General features: G+C 42.6%; 1 protein-coding gene across 3 annotated transcripts in view; it reads right to left on the reverse strand.

The window, feature by feature from the left end:
• rab3ip (RAB3A interacting protein (rabin3)) overlaps positions 1 to 21,458 on the reverse strand; it is a 75,810-nt gene that overhangs the window by 9,259 nt on the left and 45,093 nt on the right. For all 3 annotated transcript variants that reach the window (XM_070900215.1, XM_070900217.1, XM_070900216.1), the window contains exons 5-8: positions 11,544 to 11,621; positions 11,023 to 11,223; positions 8,825 to 8,953; positions 5,916 to 6,028 (exon numbers count right to left, since the gene is read on the reverse strand). In XM_070900215.1, the coding sequence (XP_070756316.1) occupies positions 5,916 to 6,028; positions 8,825 to 8,953; positions 11,023 to 11,223; positions 11,544 to 11,621 (521 nt within the window). The remainder of the gene's footprint in view (positions 1 to 5,915; positions 6,029 to 8,824; positions 8,954 to 11,022; positions 11,224 to 11,543; positions 11,622 to 21,458) is intronic.

Raw genomic sequence — 21,458 nt, forward strand, 5'->3', positions numbered from 1 at the left:
AGTCAGAATCAGGGGAAGTCATAACGGGGAACAAAGAAATGGCGGACCAATTGAACAAGTACTTTGGTTCGGTATTCACTGAGGAGGACACAAACAACCTTCCGGATATAAAAGGGGTCGGAGGGTCTAGTGAGGAGGAGGAACTGAGGGAAATCCTTATTAGTCGGGAAATTGTGTTGGAGAAATTGATGGGATTGAAGGCCGATAAATCCCCAGGGCCTGATGGACTGCATCCCAGAGTACTTAAGGAGGTGGCCTTGGAAATAGCGGATGCATTGACAGTCATTTTCCAACATTCCATTGACTCTGGATCAGTTCCTATGGAGTGGAGGGTAGCCAATGTAACCCACTTTTTAAAAAAGGAGAGAGAAAACAGGGAATTATAGACCGGTCAGCCTGACATCGGTAGTAGGTAAAATGATGGAATCAATTATTAAGGATGTCATAGCAGTGCATTTGGAAAGAGGTAATATGATAGGTCCAAGTCAGCATGGATTTGTGAAAGGGAAATCATGCTTGACAAATCTTCTGGAATTTTTTGAGGATGTTTCCAGTAGAGTGGACAAGGGAGAACCAGTTGATGTGGTATATTTGGACTTTCAGAAGGCTTTCGACAAGGTCCCACACAAGAGATTAATGTGCAAAGTTAAAGCACATGGGATTGGGGGTATTGTGCTGACATGGATTGAGAACTGGTTGTCAGACAGGAAGCAAAGAGTAGGAGTAAATGGGGACTTTTCAGAATGGCAGGCAGTGACTAGTGGGGTACCGCAAGGTTCTGTGCTGGGGCCCCAGCTGTTTACACTGTATATTAATGATTTAGACGAGGGGATTAAATGTAGTATCTCCAAATGTGCGGATGACACTAAGTTGGGTGGCAGTGTGAGCTGCGAGAAGGATGCTATGAGGCTGCAGAGCGACTTGGATAGGTTAGGTGAGTGGGCAAATGCATGGCAGATGAAGTATAATGTGGATAAATGTGAGGTTATCCACTTTGGTGGTAAAAACAGAGAGACAGACTATTATCTGAATGGTGACAGATTAGGAAAAGGGGAGGTGCAAAGAGACCTGGGTGTCATGGTACATCAGTCATTGAAGGTTGGCATGCAGGTACAGCAGGCGGTTAAGAAAGCAAATGGCATGTTGGCCTTCATAGCGAGGGGATTTGAGTACAGGGGCAGGGAGGTGTTGCTACAATTGTACAGGGCCTTGGTGAGGCCACACCTGGAGTATTGTGTACAGCTTTGGTCTCCTAACCTGAGGAAGGACATTCTTGCTATTGAGGGAGTGCAGCGAAGGTTCACCAGACTGATTCCCGGGATGGCGGGACTGACACATCAAGAAAGACTGGATCAACTGGGCTTGTATTCACTGGAGTTCAGAAGAATGAGAGGGGACCTCATAGAAACGTTTAAAATTCTGACGGGGTTAGACAGGTTAGATGCAGGAAGAATGTTCCCAATGTTGGGGAAGTCCAGAACCAGGGGACACAGTCTAAGGATAAGGGGTAAGCCATTTAGGACCGAGATGAGGAGGAATTTCTTCACCCAGAGAGTGGTGAACCTGTGGAATTCTCTACCACAGAAAGTTGTTGAGGCCAATTCACTAAATATATTCAAAAAGGAGTTAGATGAAGTCCTTACTACTAGGGGAATCAAGGGGTATGGTGAGAAAGCAGGAATGGGGTACTGAAGTTGCATGTTCAGCCATGAACTCATTGAATGGCGTTGCAGGCTTGAAGGGCCGAATGGCCTACTCCTGCACCTATTTTCTATGTTTCTATGTTTCTAATCTCTCCTCATAGGGCAATCACCCCCATCCCAGAAATCAGTCTGGCGAACCTTTGTTGCACCCCCTCTATGGCAAATATATCCTTCCTTAAGTAAGGAGACAAAAACTGTGCTCCAAGTGTAATCTCACCATGGCCCTATATAATTGCAGTAAGACTTCTTTACTCTTATATTCCAATCCCTTTGTAATAAAGGCCAACATACCATTTGCTTCCCTAATTGCTCGCTGTAACCTGCATTTTAACTATCTGTGATTCGTATACAAGGACACAGATTACACCCAAATCATTTTGTTTTGATCATGAGATGGCAACTTTTATTTACATGTGGTTGTTGAATATATGTTGAGGAATCTGTTCTCATGTCAATACCTTGCAAAAAAAAGTGTTTCAAATGTTCAAAGGCACTTGGTTTTAGACCGCAAGTACATAGGTAGAGGGTACCCACAATAAAACTCATGCATGTCCGTTACACATATTGGCACTCACTAACTGCAGTAGTAAAAATTAGATAGCTTTACTCAAATCTTTATTAACACAGCATTTCTAAATTGAATGAATTGAAGGAGTGTCCATCCTTGCTAAAAATACATTTATCACTTTAACTATGGCTTTTTTTGGTCACGTTTCATTCCATATGTGGAAAGGTTGAATCTTACATTTCAATTATTTTCATCAATCAAAAATTCGTTCTGCAAATTTCTAAGCTATCCCAACATTTTGTTTAAATTTCCTCATGTTATGGCAGATTTCTTACAATTGTGCTTATATATTTAATTAAACGAATCCCAAGACTATATAAATATAAAGCAAGAGTGCAAACAGCCAAATACAAAACATCAGTTATAAGTAAGTTGTCAAAAAACACATATTTAGAACAATAAGTGAAGTACACACAAACAAACAAATGCCCCAGGAGTGTTGACACAGGAGGTTGAAATCAATTATGTAATTTTTTTTTAATTCTAGGAATATCGGCGTTGCTGGTATTTTTATGGTAAAGGTATTTTTAGCAAGGATTGTCCAACCCTAGCTACCCTTGAGTAGGTGATGGTGGGCTGTCTTCGTGAACTGTTGCAGTCAGTGTACTGAATTTGCTCCCGCAATACCGTTAGGTAGGGAGTTCCAGGATTTTTATCCAGCGTCAATGAAGGAATGGCAATATGTGTTTAAGTGAGGTTGGTGTGTGACTTGGAGTGGAATTTGGAGGGAATGGTGTTCCCATGCACCTACTCCCCTTGTTCTTCTAAGAGGTGGTGATAGCAGGTTTGAGAGGTGCTGCCAAAGAAGCCTTGTTGGCGAGGTGTCACAGTGCATCCTGTAGATAGTACACATTGCAGCCATAGTTTGCAAAATAGTGGAGGGAGTGGATGTTTAAATTTAATATCGAACTGTTTAAATAAGCAATGCAGAAATAGAAATACTCAAGTTTTGAAAACAGTGGTTGATTCAAAGTATTCATTGAATTCGTCAATTTATTGAGATCAAATGGCAGTTTATGAATTGACCATGGAATCAGCCAGCCGAACAATAGAAAGTCAGTTCCTCGGCGTAACATACAAATGTAGCCTGGATACAAATCTATCCGATTAAAAGTTTTACATCTGCCACATTCCGTAGGGTACAAAACATGCCAAATGCCTTAATTTCACATTTTTCAACATACGAGTAATCAACATATTTTCCCAGCATTCCATGCTTGCTCTAGGCCTGTGTCCTGGGTGACTCATGACCTGCACCACAGGAAATCTACTAGTTATATAATAATAAATTAACTGATTGACAGGGATGTGGTTTTCGAACCAAAAACTGATCACAGACATAGTACAGAGCACAGGAAAGTTCTTCCATAATCCACCCAATGTCTTAAAAATACCATCTTTGTTAATAATAGCAACTTTATATTTAGGTGCCTGCTTTTCTCCCCAGATATTTGACTCAGAAATTCTCACTGATTTTACTGGCTGTTTCTGCAATTGAAACTCAGTGATTACTTTTTCATACAGCTCTTTCATGGTAAATTTAAAAGTCAAGTTTTTAGGAAATTGGATGAGAGGAGTTGATTATACATTGCAAGAGGTGACACACACTGGTGCTTTCTTTGTACAATGAAAACAACTGAATGTTAGAGAACCTATTGGTCAATAGGACCATGTACAGGAAACCATTCAAATCCTTCTTCGATCTCATGAGAGCTGAAGTTATCTAGCTCAAAAAAAACCATTAAAAAGACAAAACACTGATGGCTAAAGGCGGAACAGCAGTGAAACCAGATGTTTCCTATTCCCCATGCCTACCAAATTTAAACATGGAAGAGCGGAACTAGCCCAGGAACAGATGAGAGTGCAGCTAAATGGAGTCACAAAATTAATTACTCATGGTCTCTCTCGTACCTGACTGTTGCCTTTGTGTTGCTGTTTCTCTCAGTCTCTGCTCTTTTGCTTCTCTTTCCCTAACTTCATCTTGCATCTTTTTATTTTCATTTCTGCCCATTTATTCCTTCTTTCATTTTAGGAAGCCTGGTGGGGAAAGAACTCACCAACAGCTGCAGGCTACATTTGGGATGGGGATTGTGAGGACAATGTGGCCCTCAAGTGACTCTGTTCCCACCCACTTCCACAATCACTTGTGCTTCCCTCACATCTTTGACTTAACTCTCTCCCCTTCCTACCACCCCATTACTGCCATCACCCCTTTGAACACGTATTTAACCTCTGTACCCACCCCTCCTATTGATGCCGCACTCACTCTCCTTACTCTTAACCTTCTATACCTGCTCCCCCGCCCTTCTTCCCCCTTTTACTCACTTTCCTCGAGGGCTTGTGGAAAGATAGTAGAGGCCCATCACCCTCCTCCCCTACCAACCTGTTTCCCTTTTCTCCTCCAGTCTTCCTTCCTATCTGTTTTCCTCAAAAAGACTTTGCTTTCAAAGTTAAGCTTTTTAATATTTTTATGTTTTGTACTTTGTCTCATTGACTCTGTCTCACAGGTGTAAACAATTAGAGCATTTCTGATATCAAAACACAGGTGAGATAATTTTCACAAAGCATCTTGAGTTTTGGGGTGAAGACAATATTGACCACTCAGTGGCCAGATTGTGCAATTAGGGTGATTCATTTACATAAGCAGTTCACATTATAATTGTGGGCATAAGAATTAATAATAGAAAAAAAAGTTAATGAAAAACATAACAGGAGTTTTTTGTAGACAGGAACTGCACGCAGACACAAGATTTTGAATAGATTGCCTGTGGCGTTGTACCAGGGAAATCAAGACCAGGTGTAATCATCGAATGGTGGGGTTAGAGAATGGAAGATAAATGGACCAGGCATCATTCAGATTCCAATTTCAAGGTCAGACATTCTCCCCTTTATTTTATATATTTTGATTTTTAAGTAACAAACCTTACAGTAACCTGGGAAGCAAAGAAGTAGAGTTGGTTGGAGCACAGTAGTTTCTCTCCAGTACAGGCTGAGGAGATAGGAGACAAAACGGAGGTGCTACAGCTACACCATTGGCAGGAGTGTAATTACATCATGACAAGTTTATATAGGTAGTTTCCATTATAAATGTGAACATCAAAGTTTATAATGGAAAATGTTGACAAAGTTAATGTGCAGATATTAAAAATTTTTAATAAATTAGATTTTAATATGCTAGAGATTGGGAATTATTCAAAACTTTGATATATAATAAAGACTGACGCATCAAGAATCGACTGCATGCAATATCATTGATGATGAATGTCTTTGTATTGCTTGAGGTCCCACATCATTTCCCAGTGATAGAGAAATAGGAAAAGTTAAACAAATATTCTGATGCAATATGTAAACCCAAATGCTGGATGAATAGTAAAAAAACTGAAAGAATGCCAAAACGAAACTCAATAATTCCATCAAGGAGTTCAGATGATGCAGATAAACTCTTCTAGCAGCACTCTTACATTCATCTAAGCACAATGAATTATTGCCTTATGATTTGTATGTATCTACTTTAATTTTTAAAATGACTATTGTGTCTTGGACTTCTATCAATTAAGGTTGGAAAAAGAGAAGCACATTTTTCCCCCCACTTTAATGAAAATAATTGCAGGTGTAAAAAGTAGTTAAATCCAAGTTGAACTTACTTGGGTCCTCCACACTCCACTGCAGAAGCTTTCACAACAGGGAGAGGCTGAAATCCAACTGGTTCAATGCTTAGAGTATTGTCTTCCACAGCTTCAAGAATTGTTGAAGCCAGCTGCAGAAAAGGGAAAGATCATTTTTATAATCTGCTGAAAACCTTGTTCAACAAACTTAATTTTTTCCACCTTGAATTTTAATATCCACATGGATCATGTTCTAAACAAACTGCTCAAAATGATCACTTTCCTTGAATTAAATGTTGAGCTGTTGCTTGACTTTAATAGAAATCTGGAACTCTGTCCCCAAAAGGCTGTGGATGATGTGTCAGTTGACACTTTCAAGACGGAGGTCAATAGATTTTAGTTAGGTAAGGGTAACAAGGGACATAGATCAAAGGTGAGGATCAAAGGGTAAATAGAGTTAAGATACAGATCAGCTATAATCTAACTGAATGGCAGAGCAGGTTCAAGGGGCTAAATGGCCTGCTCCTGTTCCTGCATGGAACAGTGCTCCCAACTTGGGCACTAGCCCACTGATGTTGATGAGGAAGACTTTGCAGGGTTGACTAAGATTGCCTTAGTCTTATCCCAATATGATCCCTGAAGTACATTAGTGAATCAGTCCGTTTTTACGACACCATTATATTTCTGGTACTTCAAATTACAAATTTGAGGAAAAAAAAATTCAACTTGCTCTGGTAGGATTTGAATTCAAGGCCTCTAGATTGCCAATTGAGCACCATAACCACTAGGCCTCCACACATTTACAGAAGAATTAAAATGATTGCACAGTGTTCAGTTCCATTCGCAATCCCTCAGAAAATGAAGCAGTCCAGGCCCGCGTGCAGCAAGACCTGGACGACATTCAGGCTTGGGCGGATAAGTGGCAAGTAACATTCGTGCCACACAATGACCATCGCCAACAAGCAAGAGTCTAACCAACTCCCCTAACATTCAACAGCATTGCCATCGCCAAATCCCCCACCATCAACATCCTAGGGGTCACCATTGACCAGAAACTTAATTGGACCAGCAACATAAATACTGTGGCAACAAGAGCAGGTCAGAGGCTGGCTATTCTGCAGCGAGTGTCTCAACTCCTGACTCCCCAAAGACTTTCCACCATCTACAAGGCACAAGTCAGGAGTGTAATTGAATACTCTCAACTTGCCTGGATGAGTGCAGCTCCAACACTCAAGAAGCTTGACACCATCGAGGACAAAGCAGCTCACTTGATTGGCACCCCATCCACCACCTTCAACATTCACTCCCTCCACCACCAGCGCACCGTGGCTGCAGTGTGTACCATCTACAAGGTGCACTGCGGCAACTCGCCAAGGCTTCATTGGCAGCATCTTCCAAACCCGCGACCTCTACCACCTAGAAGGACAAGGGCAGCAGGCGCATGGGAGTACCATCACCTGCAAGTTCCCCATCAAGTTTGGATAGCTAACAGAGAACAGAGAGTCGGGATAAATGGTTCATTCTCTGGTTGGCAACCAGTAACTAGTGGGGTGCCGCAAGGATCTGTGTTGGGACCCCAACTATTTACAATCTATATTAACGACTTGGAAGAAGGGACTGAGTGTAACGTAGCCAAGTTTGCTGACGATACAAAGATGGGAGGAAAAGCAATGTGTGAGGAGAACACACAAAATCTGCAAAAGGACAAAGACAGGCTAAGTAATTGGGCAAAAATTTGGCAGATAGATAGAGTATAATGTTGGAAAGTGTGAGGTCATGCACTTTGGCAGAAAAAAAAAATCAAACAGCAAGTTAATATTTAAATGGAGAAAGAGTGCAAAGTGCCGCAGTACAGCGGGACCTGGGGTACTTGTGCATGAAACACAAAAGGATAGTTTGCAGGTACAGCAAGTGATCAGGAAAGCCAATGGTATCTTGGCTTTTATTGCAAAGGGGATGGAGTATAAAAGCAGGGAAGTCTTGCTACAGCTATACAAGGTTTTGGTGCGGTCACACCTAGAATACTGCGTGCAATTTTGGTTTCCATATTTAAGGATATACTTGCTTTGGAGGCAGTTCAGAGAAGGTTCATTAGGTTGAATACGGGGATGAGGGGGTTGACTTATGAGGAAAGGTTGAGTAGGTTGGGCCTCTACTCATTGGAGTTCAGAAGAATGAGGTGATCTTATCGAAATGTATAAGATTATGAGGGGGCTTGACAAGGTGGATGCAGAGAGGATGTTTCCACTGATGGGGGAGACTAGAACTAGAGGGCATGATCTGAGATGAGGAGAAATTTCTTCTCTCAGAGGGTTGTAAATCTGTGGAATTCGCTGCCTTAGAGAGCTGTGGAAGCTAGGACATTGAATAAATTTAAGATAAAAATAGCTTCTTAAACGATAAGGGGATAAGGGGTTATGGGGAGCGGGTGGGGAAGTGGAGCTGAGTCCATGATCAGATCAGCCATGATCTTATTGAATGGCGGAGCAGGTTCGAGGGGCCGTATGGCCTACCTGTTCCTATTTCTTGTGTTCTTATGTTCTTACGTTATACACCATCCTGACTTGGAAATATATCGCCCTTCCTTCATCGTTGTTGGGTCAAAATCCTGGAATTCCCTCCCTAACAGCACTGTGGGAGTTCCTTCACCACACGGATTGCAGCGGTTCAAGAAGGCGGCTCACCACTACCTTCCCAACAACAATTAGGGATGGGCAATAAATGCTGACCTTGCCAGTGACGCCTACAGCCCGGAACGAATGAAAAAAAAGTTTTCTACTTCTTGGATGTCCTTTGATCAAAAATTTATTGAAACCAATTAATTAAACAATAGATTCAAATTTCCATGTACAACCAACTCAGTAAGCACTACTGACTTCATTAGTTATAACATTACTGACTTTATTTAGTAACTTTTAACTATATTGTTGATTTGTGTTCTTTCTTACCTCACTTTTCGAAAACGTCAAGCAAGGATATATATCTTCTTTATAGATTCTGTCTAAAAAACAGCAGGTTCGATCGATTGTCGGTTCTTCTTTCCATGCTTTAAATTCACCAAACAGAAGCGAATCAACCTTTTGCAAATTTACACAATAGGTTGTAAGTAAAGCTGAAAACAAACTGCAAATTTCTAACTTTGGATTATTCAAAACACTTTATTAATTGTTATTTATTCATTATTTGCTAAAAAAAACAAGGACACAGTTTTAAGTATGTTACAATTAAACTTTGCCATTTCGACTATTAACTGAACTCTTAATTTACCTCCAAAACTAAAAGTGTTTAAAGATTGCCGTTTATGCATCTATTCTGATTGGATGAGAAGTTTACATAATTACAGATATACAAAATCTGTTCCTATCCAAACCAGAAAACCACCTTTCACAATATTTGAGAATATATGGCACTTCAAATGACCCTACTTTTGATAAGAATGTGAGCCTTGGCTCGGAGTCAGAAATTGTGGGTTCAAGACCCACTCGAGATTTGAATGTACATCTATGCTGATACTCCAGTGCAGTACTGACTGAGGGAGTGCCTTTTTTCAGATGAGATGTTAAACAGAGGCCCCATCTGGCCTCTCAGGTGGTTGTTAAAGATCCTATGGTGCTATTTGAAGAAAATCACAGGAATTCACCTTGTGTCCCAAAGTCATGAAAAGCATGACATAAATACAAGTGCTTTCTTTCTAACTGCAAAGCATCAGAAACGTCAGAAATTGTCCGGTTACACGAGTTGAGCCAAATCAAATATTTCCTGCCGTTTTTTTCCTTTAACAAAATTAGGTCTATTTTGAATTATTTTCAAGTTTTTTTAACAACATCGGAAAACGTCCCATGTGTTTCACAGTAGCATAATCAGACAAAAAATGAAACTGAGCCAAAGAAGAAGATATTAAGATGGGTAACTGAAAACTTGGTCAAGAAGAAGGTTTTAAAAAGAGTCTTAAAGGAGGAGAGCACGGTGAAGAGATTTGGGGAGGGAATTCCAGACCTTCGTGCTTAGATGGCTGAAGGCACAGCCACAAATATTAAGGTGAAGGGAGCAGGGTATGGCAAGAGGCCAAAGTTGGAGGAACACAAAGTTCTTGGAGGGAAGAGGTTACAGAGGTAGACACCATGGAGGGATTTGAACACAAAGATGAGAATTTTAAATTTTAGGTGTTGGTGGACTGGGAGCCAATATAAGTCAGCGACAGTATTAGTGATGGGTGAGAGGGACAGTGTGGGTTAAATGACAGGCAACAGAGCTTTGTATAAGCACAAATTTAGAGAGAGTGGAAGATGAGAGGCCGGCTAAAAGAGCATCGGAATAGTCGAATCAGGAGGCAACAAAAGCATAGATGATGGTTTTTAGCAGATGGGTGAGGTAGTTGCTGAGATGGGCGATGTTATGGAAGTGGGGGTAGGTGGTCCTTGTGATGGAGAGGATATGGGGTCGGAAGCTCAGCTCGGAGTCAAATAGAATGCCAATTTTATGAACAGTCTGGTTCAGCCTGTGAGTGACCAGGGAGGGGAATGGAATCAGTGGAGGGGAATGGAATTGCTGGCAAGGGAATGGAACTTGTCGTAGAGCCGATAAGGATGCGATCTTCCCAACATTTAATTGGAGGAAAGTGCAGCTCATCGAGGACTGGATGTTGGAAAAGCAGACTGACAACACAGTGGCAGTGGAGGGTTCGAGAGCGGTGGTAAGCGAGATAGAGTTGAGTATCGTCAGCGTACATGTGGAACCTGACGTCAAATATCACTGCGGAGCAGCATGTACACGAGATATAGGAAGAGGCCAAGAAAAGATCGGACTACAGAGGGGGAACGAGTGAAGCCATTGCAGAGGATTCTCTGATTTTCATTGGATAAGCAAGAGTGGAAACATGCAAGGATGTCCCATTCAGCTGGACCATGGAGGATAGACATTGGAGAGGCATTGCCGACCATTTCATAGACTGCTGAGAGGTCGAGAAGGATGAGGATGGACAGTACACCACGGTCACGGTGGATGCCATTTGTGACTTCGATTAGGGCCCATTTAAACCCTGGAGTTACAATTAGTTTGAACATGTAACTAAACGACTCCAAATGAATCAATGAACCTCATGTTACTTGAAATTTATTTTTGAAAAACCTTAAAAAATAAAACATACCTCTTTACAATCTCTTACAATAGGTTGCATTACATTCAGTTCTTGGCTGTTGCTGGCCATAGCACTGGTACTTTTATTTCGAGCATGTCCCTTTTTAAAATGAGCTTTTGCATTCGGCGTTAGCTCCTTGGTAGGTGATGTTGGTGAAGAGGACTGCACTAGTGTTTTCAATGCTGCCACTTCAGCTTGCAGTACATCAATCTTTTAAGAAAATGCAGAATAATTTTGCCACAAAGTTAAATCATCATAACTTCTTTAGTCCAAGAAATTTATGGAGCAGTCTTAGCTAAACTTTTTTTTATATTTAAATAAAGCAATTAGTAAAACTCTATATAAACCAAGATTTATAAAAAGATGAAGCAAAGCAGGTTCAGAGCAGAACGGAGAACTGAAAAATTGCAATTGAAAAAAAAGTATGTTCAATGAAGTAGTGAAAATTATACTGTATCTATTTAAACCATGAATATCTGCACAGTTCTTATTACAAAAGATGAATTTAGTATAATTTTCCAAGTAGTTACCTTGCCTTGTGCTTCTTTTAACTGTTTCTCTGCTGCAGCTTGTTTGACATTTGCTTCTCGTACCATTTTATGAGCTTCCTTAAAAGCAAGGGCACAGAGAGGACTTTTAAACTTATTGGTGCCTTAAAAAGAGAGTAAGTTCCATGAAATCAAAATTAGAGTACTTTAAAGCTCACATTTTTTTCATCAACAGCAAAACATTTTTGTGTGCGTGTGTGTGTTTGTGTGTGTGTAAAAACTGATTTGATGCTGATGCTATATTTAATTTTAATACCTTGTGTGAATTTTCCATTCTGAAATGGGAGGGAGAACAGCCAGTTGTCGTGGTGCACATTGGTACCAACGATATAGGTAAAAAAAAGGGATGAGGTCCTACGAAAAGAATTTAAGGAGCTAGGAGCTAAATTAAAAATTAGGACCTCAAAAGTAGTAATCTCGGGATTGCTACCAGTGCCACGTGCTAGTCAGAGTAGGAATCGCAGGATAGCGCAGATGAATACATGGCTTGAGCAGTGGTGCAGCAGGGAGGGATTCAAATTCCTGGGGCATTGGAACCGGTTCTGGGGGAGGTGGGACCAGTACAAACCGGACGGTCTGCACCTGGGCAGGACCGGAACCAATGTCTTAGGGGGAGTTTGCTAGTGCTGTTGGGGAGGAGTTAAACTAATATTGCAGGGGGATGGGAACCTATGCAGGGAGACAGAGGGAGACAAAAATGAGGCAAAAGCAAAAGACAGAAACGAGATGAGGAAAAGTGGAGGGCAGAGAAACCCAAGGCAAAGAACAAAAAGGGCCACTGTACAGCAAAATTCTAAAAGGACAAAGGGTGTTAAAAAAGCAAGCCTGAAGGCTTTGTGTCTTAATGCAAGGAGTATCCGCAATAAGGTGGATGAATTAACTGTGCAAATAGATGTTAACAAATATGATGTGATTGGGATTACGGAGACGTGGCTCCAGGATGATCAGGGCTGGGAACTCAACATCCAGGGGTATTCAACATACAGGAAGGATAGAATAAAAGGAAAAGGAGGTGGGGTAGCATTGCTGGTTAAAGAGGAGATTAATGCAATAGTTAGGAAAGACATTAGCTTGGATGATGTGGAATCTATATGGGTAGAGCTGCAGAACACCAAAGGGCAAAAAACGTTAGTGGGAGTTGTGTACAGACCTCCAAACAGTAGTAGTGATGTTGGGGAGGGTATCAAACAGGAAATTAGGAGTGCATGCAATAAAGGTGCAGCAGTTATAATGGGTGACTTTAATATGCACATAGATTGGGCTAACCAAACTGGAAGCAATACGGTGGAGGAGGATTTCCTGGACTGCATAAGGGATGGTTTTCTAGACCAATATGTCGAGGAACCAACTAGGGGGGAGGCCATCTTAGACTGGGTGTTGTGTAATGAGAGAGGATTAATTAACAATCTCATTGTGCGAGGCCCCTTGGGGAAGAGTGACCATAATATGGTGGAATTCTACATTAGGATGGAGAATGAAACAGTTAATTCAGAGACCATGGTCCAGAACTTAAAGAAGGGTAACTTTGAAGGTATGAGGCGTGAATTGGCTAGGATAGATTGGCGAATGATACTTAAGGGGTTGACTGTGGATGGGCAATGGCAGACATTTAGAGACCGCATGGATGAATTACAACAATTGTACATTCCTGTCTGGCGTAAAAATAAAAAAGGGAAGGTGGCTCAACCGTGGCTATCTAGGGAAATCAGGGATAGTATTAAAGCCAAGGAAGTGGCATACAAATTGGCCAGAAATAGCAGCGAACCTGGGGACTGGGAGAAATTTAGAACTCAGCAGAGGAGGACAAAGGGTTTGATTAGGGCAGGGAAAATGGGGTACGAGAAGAAGCTTGCAGGGAACATTAAGGCGGATTGCAAAAGTTTCTATAGATATGTAAAGAGAAAAAGGTTAGTAAAGACAAACGTAGGTCCCCTGCAGTCAGAATCAGGGGAAGTCATAACGGGGAACAAAGAAATGGCAGACCAATTGAACAAATACTTTGGTTCAGTATTCACTAAGGAGGACACAAACAACCTTCCGGATATAAAAGGGGTCAGAGGGTCTAGTAAGGAGGAGGAACTGAGGGAAATCTTTATTAATTAGTCGGGAAATTGTGTTGGGGAAATTGATGGGATTGAAGGCCGATAAATCCCCAGGGCCTGATGGACTGCATCCCAGAGTACTTAAGGAGGTGGCCTTGGAAATAGCGGATGCATTGACAGTCATTTTCCAACATTCCATTGACTCTGGATCAGTTCCTATCGAGTGGAGGGTAGCCAATGTAACCCCACTTTTTAAAAAAAGGAGGGAGAGAGAAAGCAGGGAATTATAGACCGGTCAGCCTGACCTCAGTAGTGGGTAAAATGATGGAATCAATTATTAAGGATGTCATAGCAGCGCATTTGGAAAATGGTGACATGATAGGTCCAAGTCAGCATGGATTTGTGAAAGGGAGATCATGCTTGACAAATCTTCTGGAATTTTTTGAGGATGTTTCCAGTAAAGTGGACAAAGGAGAACCAGTTGATGTGGTATATTTGGACTTTCAGAAGGCTTTCGACAAGGTCCCACACAAGAGATTAATGTGCAAAGTTAAAGCACATGGGATTGGGGGTAGTTTGCTGATGTGGATTGAGAACTGGTTGTCAGACAGGAAGCAAAGAGTAGGAGTAAGCGGGTACTTTTCAGAATGGCAGGCAGTGACTAGACTGCAAGGTTCTGTGCTGGGGCCCCAGCTGTTTACACTGTACATTAATGATTCAGACGAGGGGATTAAATGTAGTATCTCCAAATTTGCGGATGACACTAAGTTGGGTGGCAGTGTGAGCTGCGAGGAGGATGCTATGAGGCTGCAGAGTGACTTGGATAGGTTAGGTGAGTGGGCAAATGCGTGGCAGATGAAGTATAATGTGGATAAATGTGAGGTTATCCACTTTGGTGGTAAAAACAGAGAGACAGACTATTATCTGAATGGTGACAGATTAGGAAAAGGGAAGGTGCAACGAGACCTGGGTGTCATGGTACATCAGTCATTGAAGGTTGGCATGCAAGTACAGCAGGCGGTTAAGAAAGCAAATGGCATGTTGGCCTTCATAGCGAGGGGATTTGAGTACAGGGGCAGGGAGGTGTTGCTACAGTTGTACAGGGCCTTGGTGAGGCCACACCTGGAGTATTGTGTACAGGTTTGGTCTCCTAACTTGAGGAAGGACATTCTTGCTATTGAGGGAGTGCAGCGAAGATTCACCAGACTGATTCCCAGGATGGTGGGACTGACCTATCAAGAGAGACTGGATCAATTGGGCTTGTATTCACTGGAGTTCAGAAGAGTGAGAGGGGAACTCATAGAAACGTTTAAAATTCTGACGGGTTTGGACAGGTTGAATGCAGGAAGAATGTTCCCAATGTTGGGGAAGTCCAGAACCAGGGGTCACAGTCTAAGGATAAGGGGTAAGCCATTTAGGACCGAGATGAGGCAAAACTTCTTCACCCAGAGAGTGGTGAACCTGTGGAATTCTCTACCACAGAAAGTAGTTGAGGCCAATTCACTAAATATATTCAAAAGGGAGTTAGATGAAGTCCTTACTATTCGGGGGATCAAGGGGTATGGCGTGAAAGCAGGAAGGGGGTACTGAAGTTTCATGTTCAGCATGAACTCATTGAATGGCGGTGCAGGCTAGAAGGGCTGAATGGCCTGCTCCTGCACCTATTTTCTATGTTTCTATGTTAAGGTGAAGAACGTTAGTGCTAGGAAATGGAACACTTTCCATTTCAGAAAGCCAGTGTCAGCATCAAGCATTGAAGGGTGCTTCCCCCATCCAATAACCCCAAACTCAGAAGGGCACCCCAAACTGCACCAACGTGCATATTCCATTTCGAATGACAAAATGAGAGGGTAATCAATATCCACACAGCAGCACCATGGAGCAAGGGGTTACCCATGGGAAAAAATACTAGTGAGAAGAATGAGATTAATTGTGAAGAACTCTATAATTAAGGGGAAAGACAGCCTGTTGTGAAACTGTACCCAGGAGTCTCAAATGATGCAGTATCTCCCAGATGTCAGGTTATGTAACAGAGCAAGTGGAAACATTTTCTGAAAAGGGAGGCAAGGCTGCCGACGTCAAAATTCCATTTATGAATGTTAGGAGTCAGGGATATAATAGAAGACTGGGAATTCCTTCCTGGAGATGGAGTCAATAATATTAGCATCATAGCGACCGAGTTCAACAATGACACAGGTTAGGTAAAAAATACAGAAGTACAGATTACTTGATAATGGTAGAAAAGTCGAACTGGGAGGCATTGTAGCATTTTGTGTGGAATGGATACAACAGAGATAGACTAACCTGGTCTGATGCAGATAAAGTGAAAAGAGATGAGATGCATGACTAACTACAGGTTTCTGCTATAGACCACCAAGTTAAGAGGAAGGATGGACCAAGAACTTTGTTGTTAATTACAAGAGCGTGTACAGGAAGGGATTCAATTGCAATAGATGACTTCAATTTATGAGGCATAAATTTGGAAATCTAAGTAGGGTGCAATATGAGTGAAACATGATCCTGGACACAACAGTGGACTGTTACATGGACTAACTGGTCAAGGAACCTACTCAAGCAGGGGCACTATTGGGCTTGATAGTAAATAATCACAGGCTCAAAATAACTTGGCAAAAGTGACCACAATAATGTGAGGTTTATCAGACTTACGATCAGGACATTTAGAAAAGCATAATACAGTCAAGCAGAATCAGCATGGTTTTATGAAAGGGAAATCATGTTTGACAAATTTGCTGGAGTTCTTTGAGGATGTAACGAGCAGAGTGGATAAGGGGGAACAGTGGATGTGATGTATTTGGATTTCCAGAAGGCATTCGATAAGGTACCACATAAAAGGTTACTGCACAAGATCAAAGTTCATGGGATTGGGGGTAATATATTAGCATGAATAGAGGATTGGCTAACGAACAGAAAACAGAGTCGGGCTAAATGGGTCATTTTTCGGTTGGCAAAAGGTAACTAGTGGGGTGCCACAGGGATCGGTGCTGGGGCCTCAACTATTTACAATTTATATTAATGACTTGGATGACGGGACCGAGTGTAATGTAGCCAAGTTTGCTGATGATATAAAGATGGGAGGGAAAGCAAGTTGTGAGCAGGACACAAAATATCTGCAAAGGAATATAGACAGGCTAAGTGAGTGGGCAAAAATTTAGCAGATGGAGTTTTGGGGTCAAGTTTCGGCCGCCCGCTAGAATGGCACATATCGGAGAGGCCCGCCTAAATTATGGAACAAAAATTGCGCCGAATACTTACCTCGCGATTCTCAGATAGCTGGAGGCCCAATTCCACCTCGGCGCTGCACAGCAGGAGCTGCTGGGGGCGGAGCTACAGCCCAAGGCCAAAAACAGTGCCGGCAGCTGCGCGTGTGCGCAGTGGAGACTGCGCGCGTGTGCAGTAGCTGCCGGCATCTTTGTCTCCGGGGCGACGACCCTATCCCAGGCTGAAGGGATGTCGCCCCTATCCCCGGCCGAGTGGCCTGCGCATCTTACCTCGGCAGCGGGACCTGCCCGCCCGGCCTCTCGCTGGGGACGGGCCCCGCCCGAAGAACTCCTGGCAGCCGGCGTCGTCGGCGACGGGGCCCGCCCGTCCGGCCTCTTGCTGGGGGCGGGGCCCACGCGAAGAGTCGGCGGCAGCCCGGCATCGACTGCTTGCGGGCCCAGCCCGAAGTCCTCGGCGGGGTCCAGCTTCCTTGTCGGCGGCAGGGCCCACCCACCCACATCTCGCTGGGGCGGGCCCCGCCCAAAGTCCTCGGCGGAGCCCAGCTGCTTCTTCATCGTCTCCCCCGCCCATCTTCTTCTCTTCTCTCCCGCCCCCCCCTCCCATCTTCCTCTCTTCTCCGCCCCCCCCGGCATCATCATCTCTTCCCCCCCCCCCATCATCATCATCATCTCTTCCCCCCCCATCATCATCATCATCATCATCTCTTCCCCCCCACATCATTATCTTCTCTTCCTCTACCCCCCCCCACATCATCATCTTCCCTTCCCCCCCACATCATCATCTTCCCTTCCCACCCCCCCCCACCACCTTCTCTTCCCACCCATCTTCTTCTCTTTCCCCCCAGCCCCCATCTTCTTTTCTTCCCCCCACCCCTCCCCCCCCATCTTTTTTTCTTCCCCCCACCCCTCCCCCCCCCAACCTCTTCTCTTTCTCCCCCCCCCCCCCCATATCTTCCCCCTGGTGCTGCAGGTGAGTAGAAATAATCTTTTATTTGAGTGATTTTTAATTTTTTTTTTATTTTATTTTTTTTAATTTATTTGGATTGATTTATTGGTTTATTTATTGATTTATTTATCATTTATTATTGATGATGACTCCTTATTTGTAAAAGTGAAGTGTTTAATGTTTGTAAACCCCCCTCCCCCCCATCTTTCGTTCCATACGCCTGATTTTCTAAGTGTAGGCAAGGTTTTTCTGAGCGTACAAAAATCTACACTTACTCCATTCTAAGTTAGTTTGGAGTAAGTTTTCGCTGCCTAAACTTGCAAAACAGGCATAAGTGGCCAGACACGCCCCCTTTTGAAAAAAAAAAAATCTGTTCTAAAATGAAACTGTTCTAAATGACTAGAACTGGAGCAAACTAAAGGCCGAGAATTGCAATTTCTAAGATACTCCATTCTAAACTAGTTCCTCCAAAAAAATAGGAGCAAATCAGACCGATACTTGACCCCATAATGTGGGAAAGTGTGAGGTTAACCAATTTGGCAGAAAAAATTTAAAAAAGCAAATTATATAAATGGAGCAATTAAAAAACGCTGCAATAAAGAGGGACCTGGGGGGTCCTTGTGCATGAAACACAAAAAGTTAGTATGCAGGTACAGCAAGTAATCAGGAAGGCAAATGGAATGTTGACCTTCATTGCAAAGGGGGATGGATTATAAAAGTAGAAAAGTCCTACTACAACTATAAAGGATATTGGTGAGGTCACACCTGGAGTACTGCGTACAGTTTTGGTCTCCTTATTTAAGGAGGGATATACTTGCATTGGAAGCAGTTTAGAGAAGATTCACTAGGTTGATTCCTGAGATGAAGGGGTTAACTTATGAAGAATGCTGGAGTAGGTTAGGCCTATACTCATTCGAGTTTAGAAGAATGAGAGGTGATGTTATTAAAACATGTAACATACTGAGGGGGCTCGACAAAGTAGATGCAGAGAGGGTGTTTCCCTTCGTGGGGGAATCTAGAACTAGTGGGCATAGCTTCAGAATAAGAGGTCGTCCATTTAAAACTGAGATGAGGGGGAATTTCTTCTCTGAGGGTTGTAAATCTGTGGAATTCTCTGCCCCATAGAGCTGTGGAGGCTGGGTCATTAAATATATTTAAGGTGGCGATAGACAGATTTTTGAGCGATAAGAGAGTGAAGGGTTAAGTGGAGCTGAGCCCAAGATCTTAATGAATGGCGGAGCAGGCTTGAGGGGCCAAATGGCCTACTCCAGCTCCTATTTCTTATGTTCTTATGTTATAGAAACATAGAAAATAGGTGCAGGAGTAGGCCATTCGGCCCTTCGAGCCTGCACCACCATTCAATAATATCATGGCTGATAGATCATATATGATAGAAAAGAAAATGAGTACAATGGAAACAGTCAACAAATTTAAAGGTACGAGTAAAGGAAACTAGACTATCAACACTGCTAAAGGGAAAGAGCTTGGAAGAAAAATGGGTATTTCACAATATATACAGAACAGAGAAGCTCCGTGTCACTAGAGAAAAAGGGTAACAAATGGAAAAGACGTGGTATGTGCAACAATAGAAGTAATATAGGGAAATAAGGCCAAAAGATTGTCCGTAAAGTATAAAGCAGTGGGTAGCATGGTGAACCAAGATAAATATATAAAAATAAGGTAAAATAAACTAGTCAGGAGAGCTTAAATAAAAAATAAAAAATCCACGCATTTCTATAAATATATTGGCAGCAAGCAGGCAAGAAAAAAAAATTTGGAGGCATTGAAAGATCCGAAGTGACATGATTGCAATTATACAAAAATGAATTCTTCTTTTCAAATGATTCCCCAGCACAAGAGGGTTATAACAGAAGTAGTATTAGCACAGAAATAAATTTCAGATAAGGCAGTCACTGATAGACTGACGAAGTTGAAGGAAAACATGCCACTAGGCCCAGATTGACTTCATACTAAGATATGCAATAATGCTTCAATCCAAAAAGGCACAATCCTGAATCTAGAGAACTTTGGACAATTTTGACGAACGCATTTTCAATGTTTTCTCTTTCAATACTCTGGAGTGAAAACCAACAGGTCTCGGAGATTTGTCCATCTGAAGTCCTATTATTTTCCCCATTGTCATTTGTTTTCTACGGATATTAAATCCACTAAGTACCTCCCCTTGACTACTAAATCCCTATCCTATACCACTGGTATTTTGTCCTCTTTCGCCATTATGAAAATGAATGTGAAGTACTATTTTACCAAGTCCATTATAGTCTCGCTTGGCATCTGTCTTCAATGAGCTCACATTACTATCTACCACACTCTCTTAATACATTTATTAAAACATTTGCTGTTAGCATTGATATCCCTTGCAAGTTTTTTTTTCATTTTCCATTTTTGCACCTCATTACTTTGTATGGCATTGTTTGTTTTATAGTTCTCCGAGTCCGCCACATTTCCACTTTTGCTTGCACTTGTGTAAGCATTTGCTTTTAGCTTGATACAGTCTCTTGTCTCATGGTTGTTGACCATGGTTGCTTAACTGCATACGTGAAGACTTTAGGGGAAAAATTTGGGTCATTTGTGACTCCTGTTAGCGCCCTCCCCTGGGCGCAAACAATTTTGTGACCGGTTGCGGCGCTGCTAACGACTCCCGCTAAATTCGGCGGGAATTTGGCAGCGGCGGTAACACATAGCGCCTGCTCTGTTGCAACGGCGACATCATCACCGTGCGCAGTGCCCCGGACGCTAACTTGGGTATCACCCCCCCACCCAAAGCTGCACCAGGCAATGACAGCGACAGCTTCAGGGGACGCAAAACGGGTGGGGGCCGCTAGTGGGGCAAAAGTTAAAGGGGAGGTGGGCTGCTGGTTGTGAAAAAAATGGCTGGCTTTCTCGTGCGCTCCGTTGCCACAATCAGTCCATGCCGCAATCAGTTAGCCCGACACTCTGCTCGAGTGCCAGGCTGATTGCGTAGCACCCCCACTCCCCAGTAGTCCAGAGTATGCAGCTTGGGCTCTTGCCTTTAATTCAGGGACGAGCCCCTCCTACTGAGCTACGCGGCTCAGTGCGTAGCGTTGCTGAGTCTTGTGCCTCACTGCTGAGGCGTCCGGTCCACAAAGGAAGTGGATTTTACTGCCCCAAAAGGGCGCACCCAAATTTTTTGCCTTTTGTCTTTTAGGAGTACAAACTGATTTTGTATCATGCCAAATACTTTTTTGAATACTTCCCACTGTTTGTTGGTTCACCTATTAACAGTTCAGCCCAGTTTACAGTGGTTCATTACTCATCTCTAAATCTAGTAGGGCCTGTTGTCTGGCCAGTTCTGAAACGGCCCTGAATTTGCGTTCGGTATGACGACAAACTAACGCGTGCACATGTGCTAAGTCCCGCCTTGTGATCTGTCAAGTTACAGCAACACAGAGACTTTGCTGCATCTTTCACCTTCTGATAGGAATCAACGTCACGGCAAAAAGTTGGACTAATTGCCCAGCTACTCCGAATTAATTACGCTATAAATTTTTAAGTTTTGTCCAAACAAGCACAGGAAGCCTGCTATACAGTGTAAAGGGACCAGATGAGAAAACTGTAATAACAAAAAGATCTGTAACTAGACAATGCTATAATGGGAGATTTGTTTTAAGAGGTTATCATAATGAAGTGT

The sequence above is a fragment of the Pristiophorus japonicus genome, chromosome 15, assembly GCF_044704955.1.
Source record: "Pristiophorus japonicus isolate sPriJap1 chromosome 15, sPriJap1.hap1, whole genome shotgun sequence".
Classification (NCBI taxonomy): Eukaryota; Metazoa; Chordata; class Chondrichthyes; family Pristiophoridae; genus Pristiophorus; species Pristiophorus japonicus.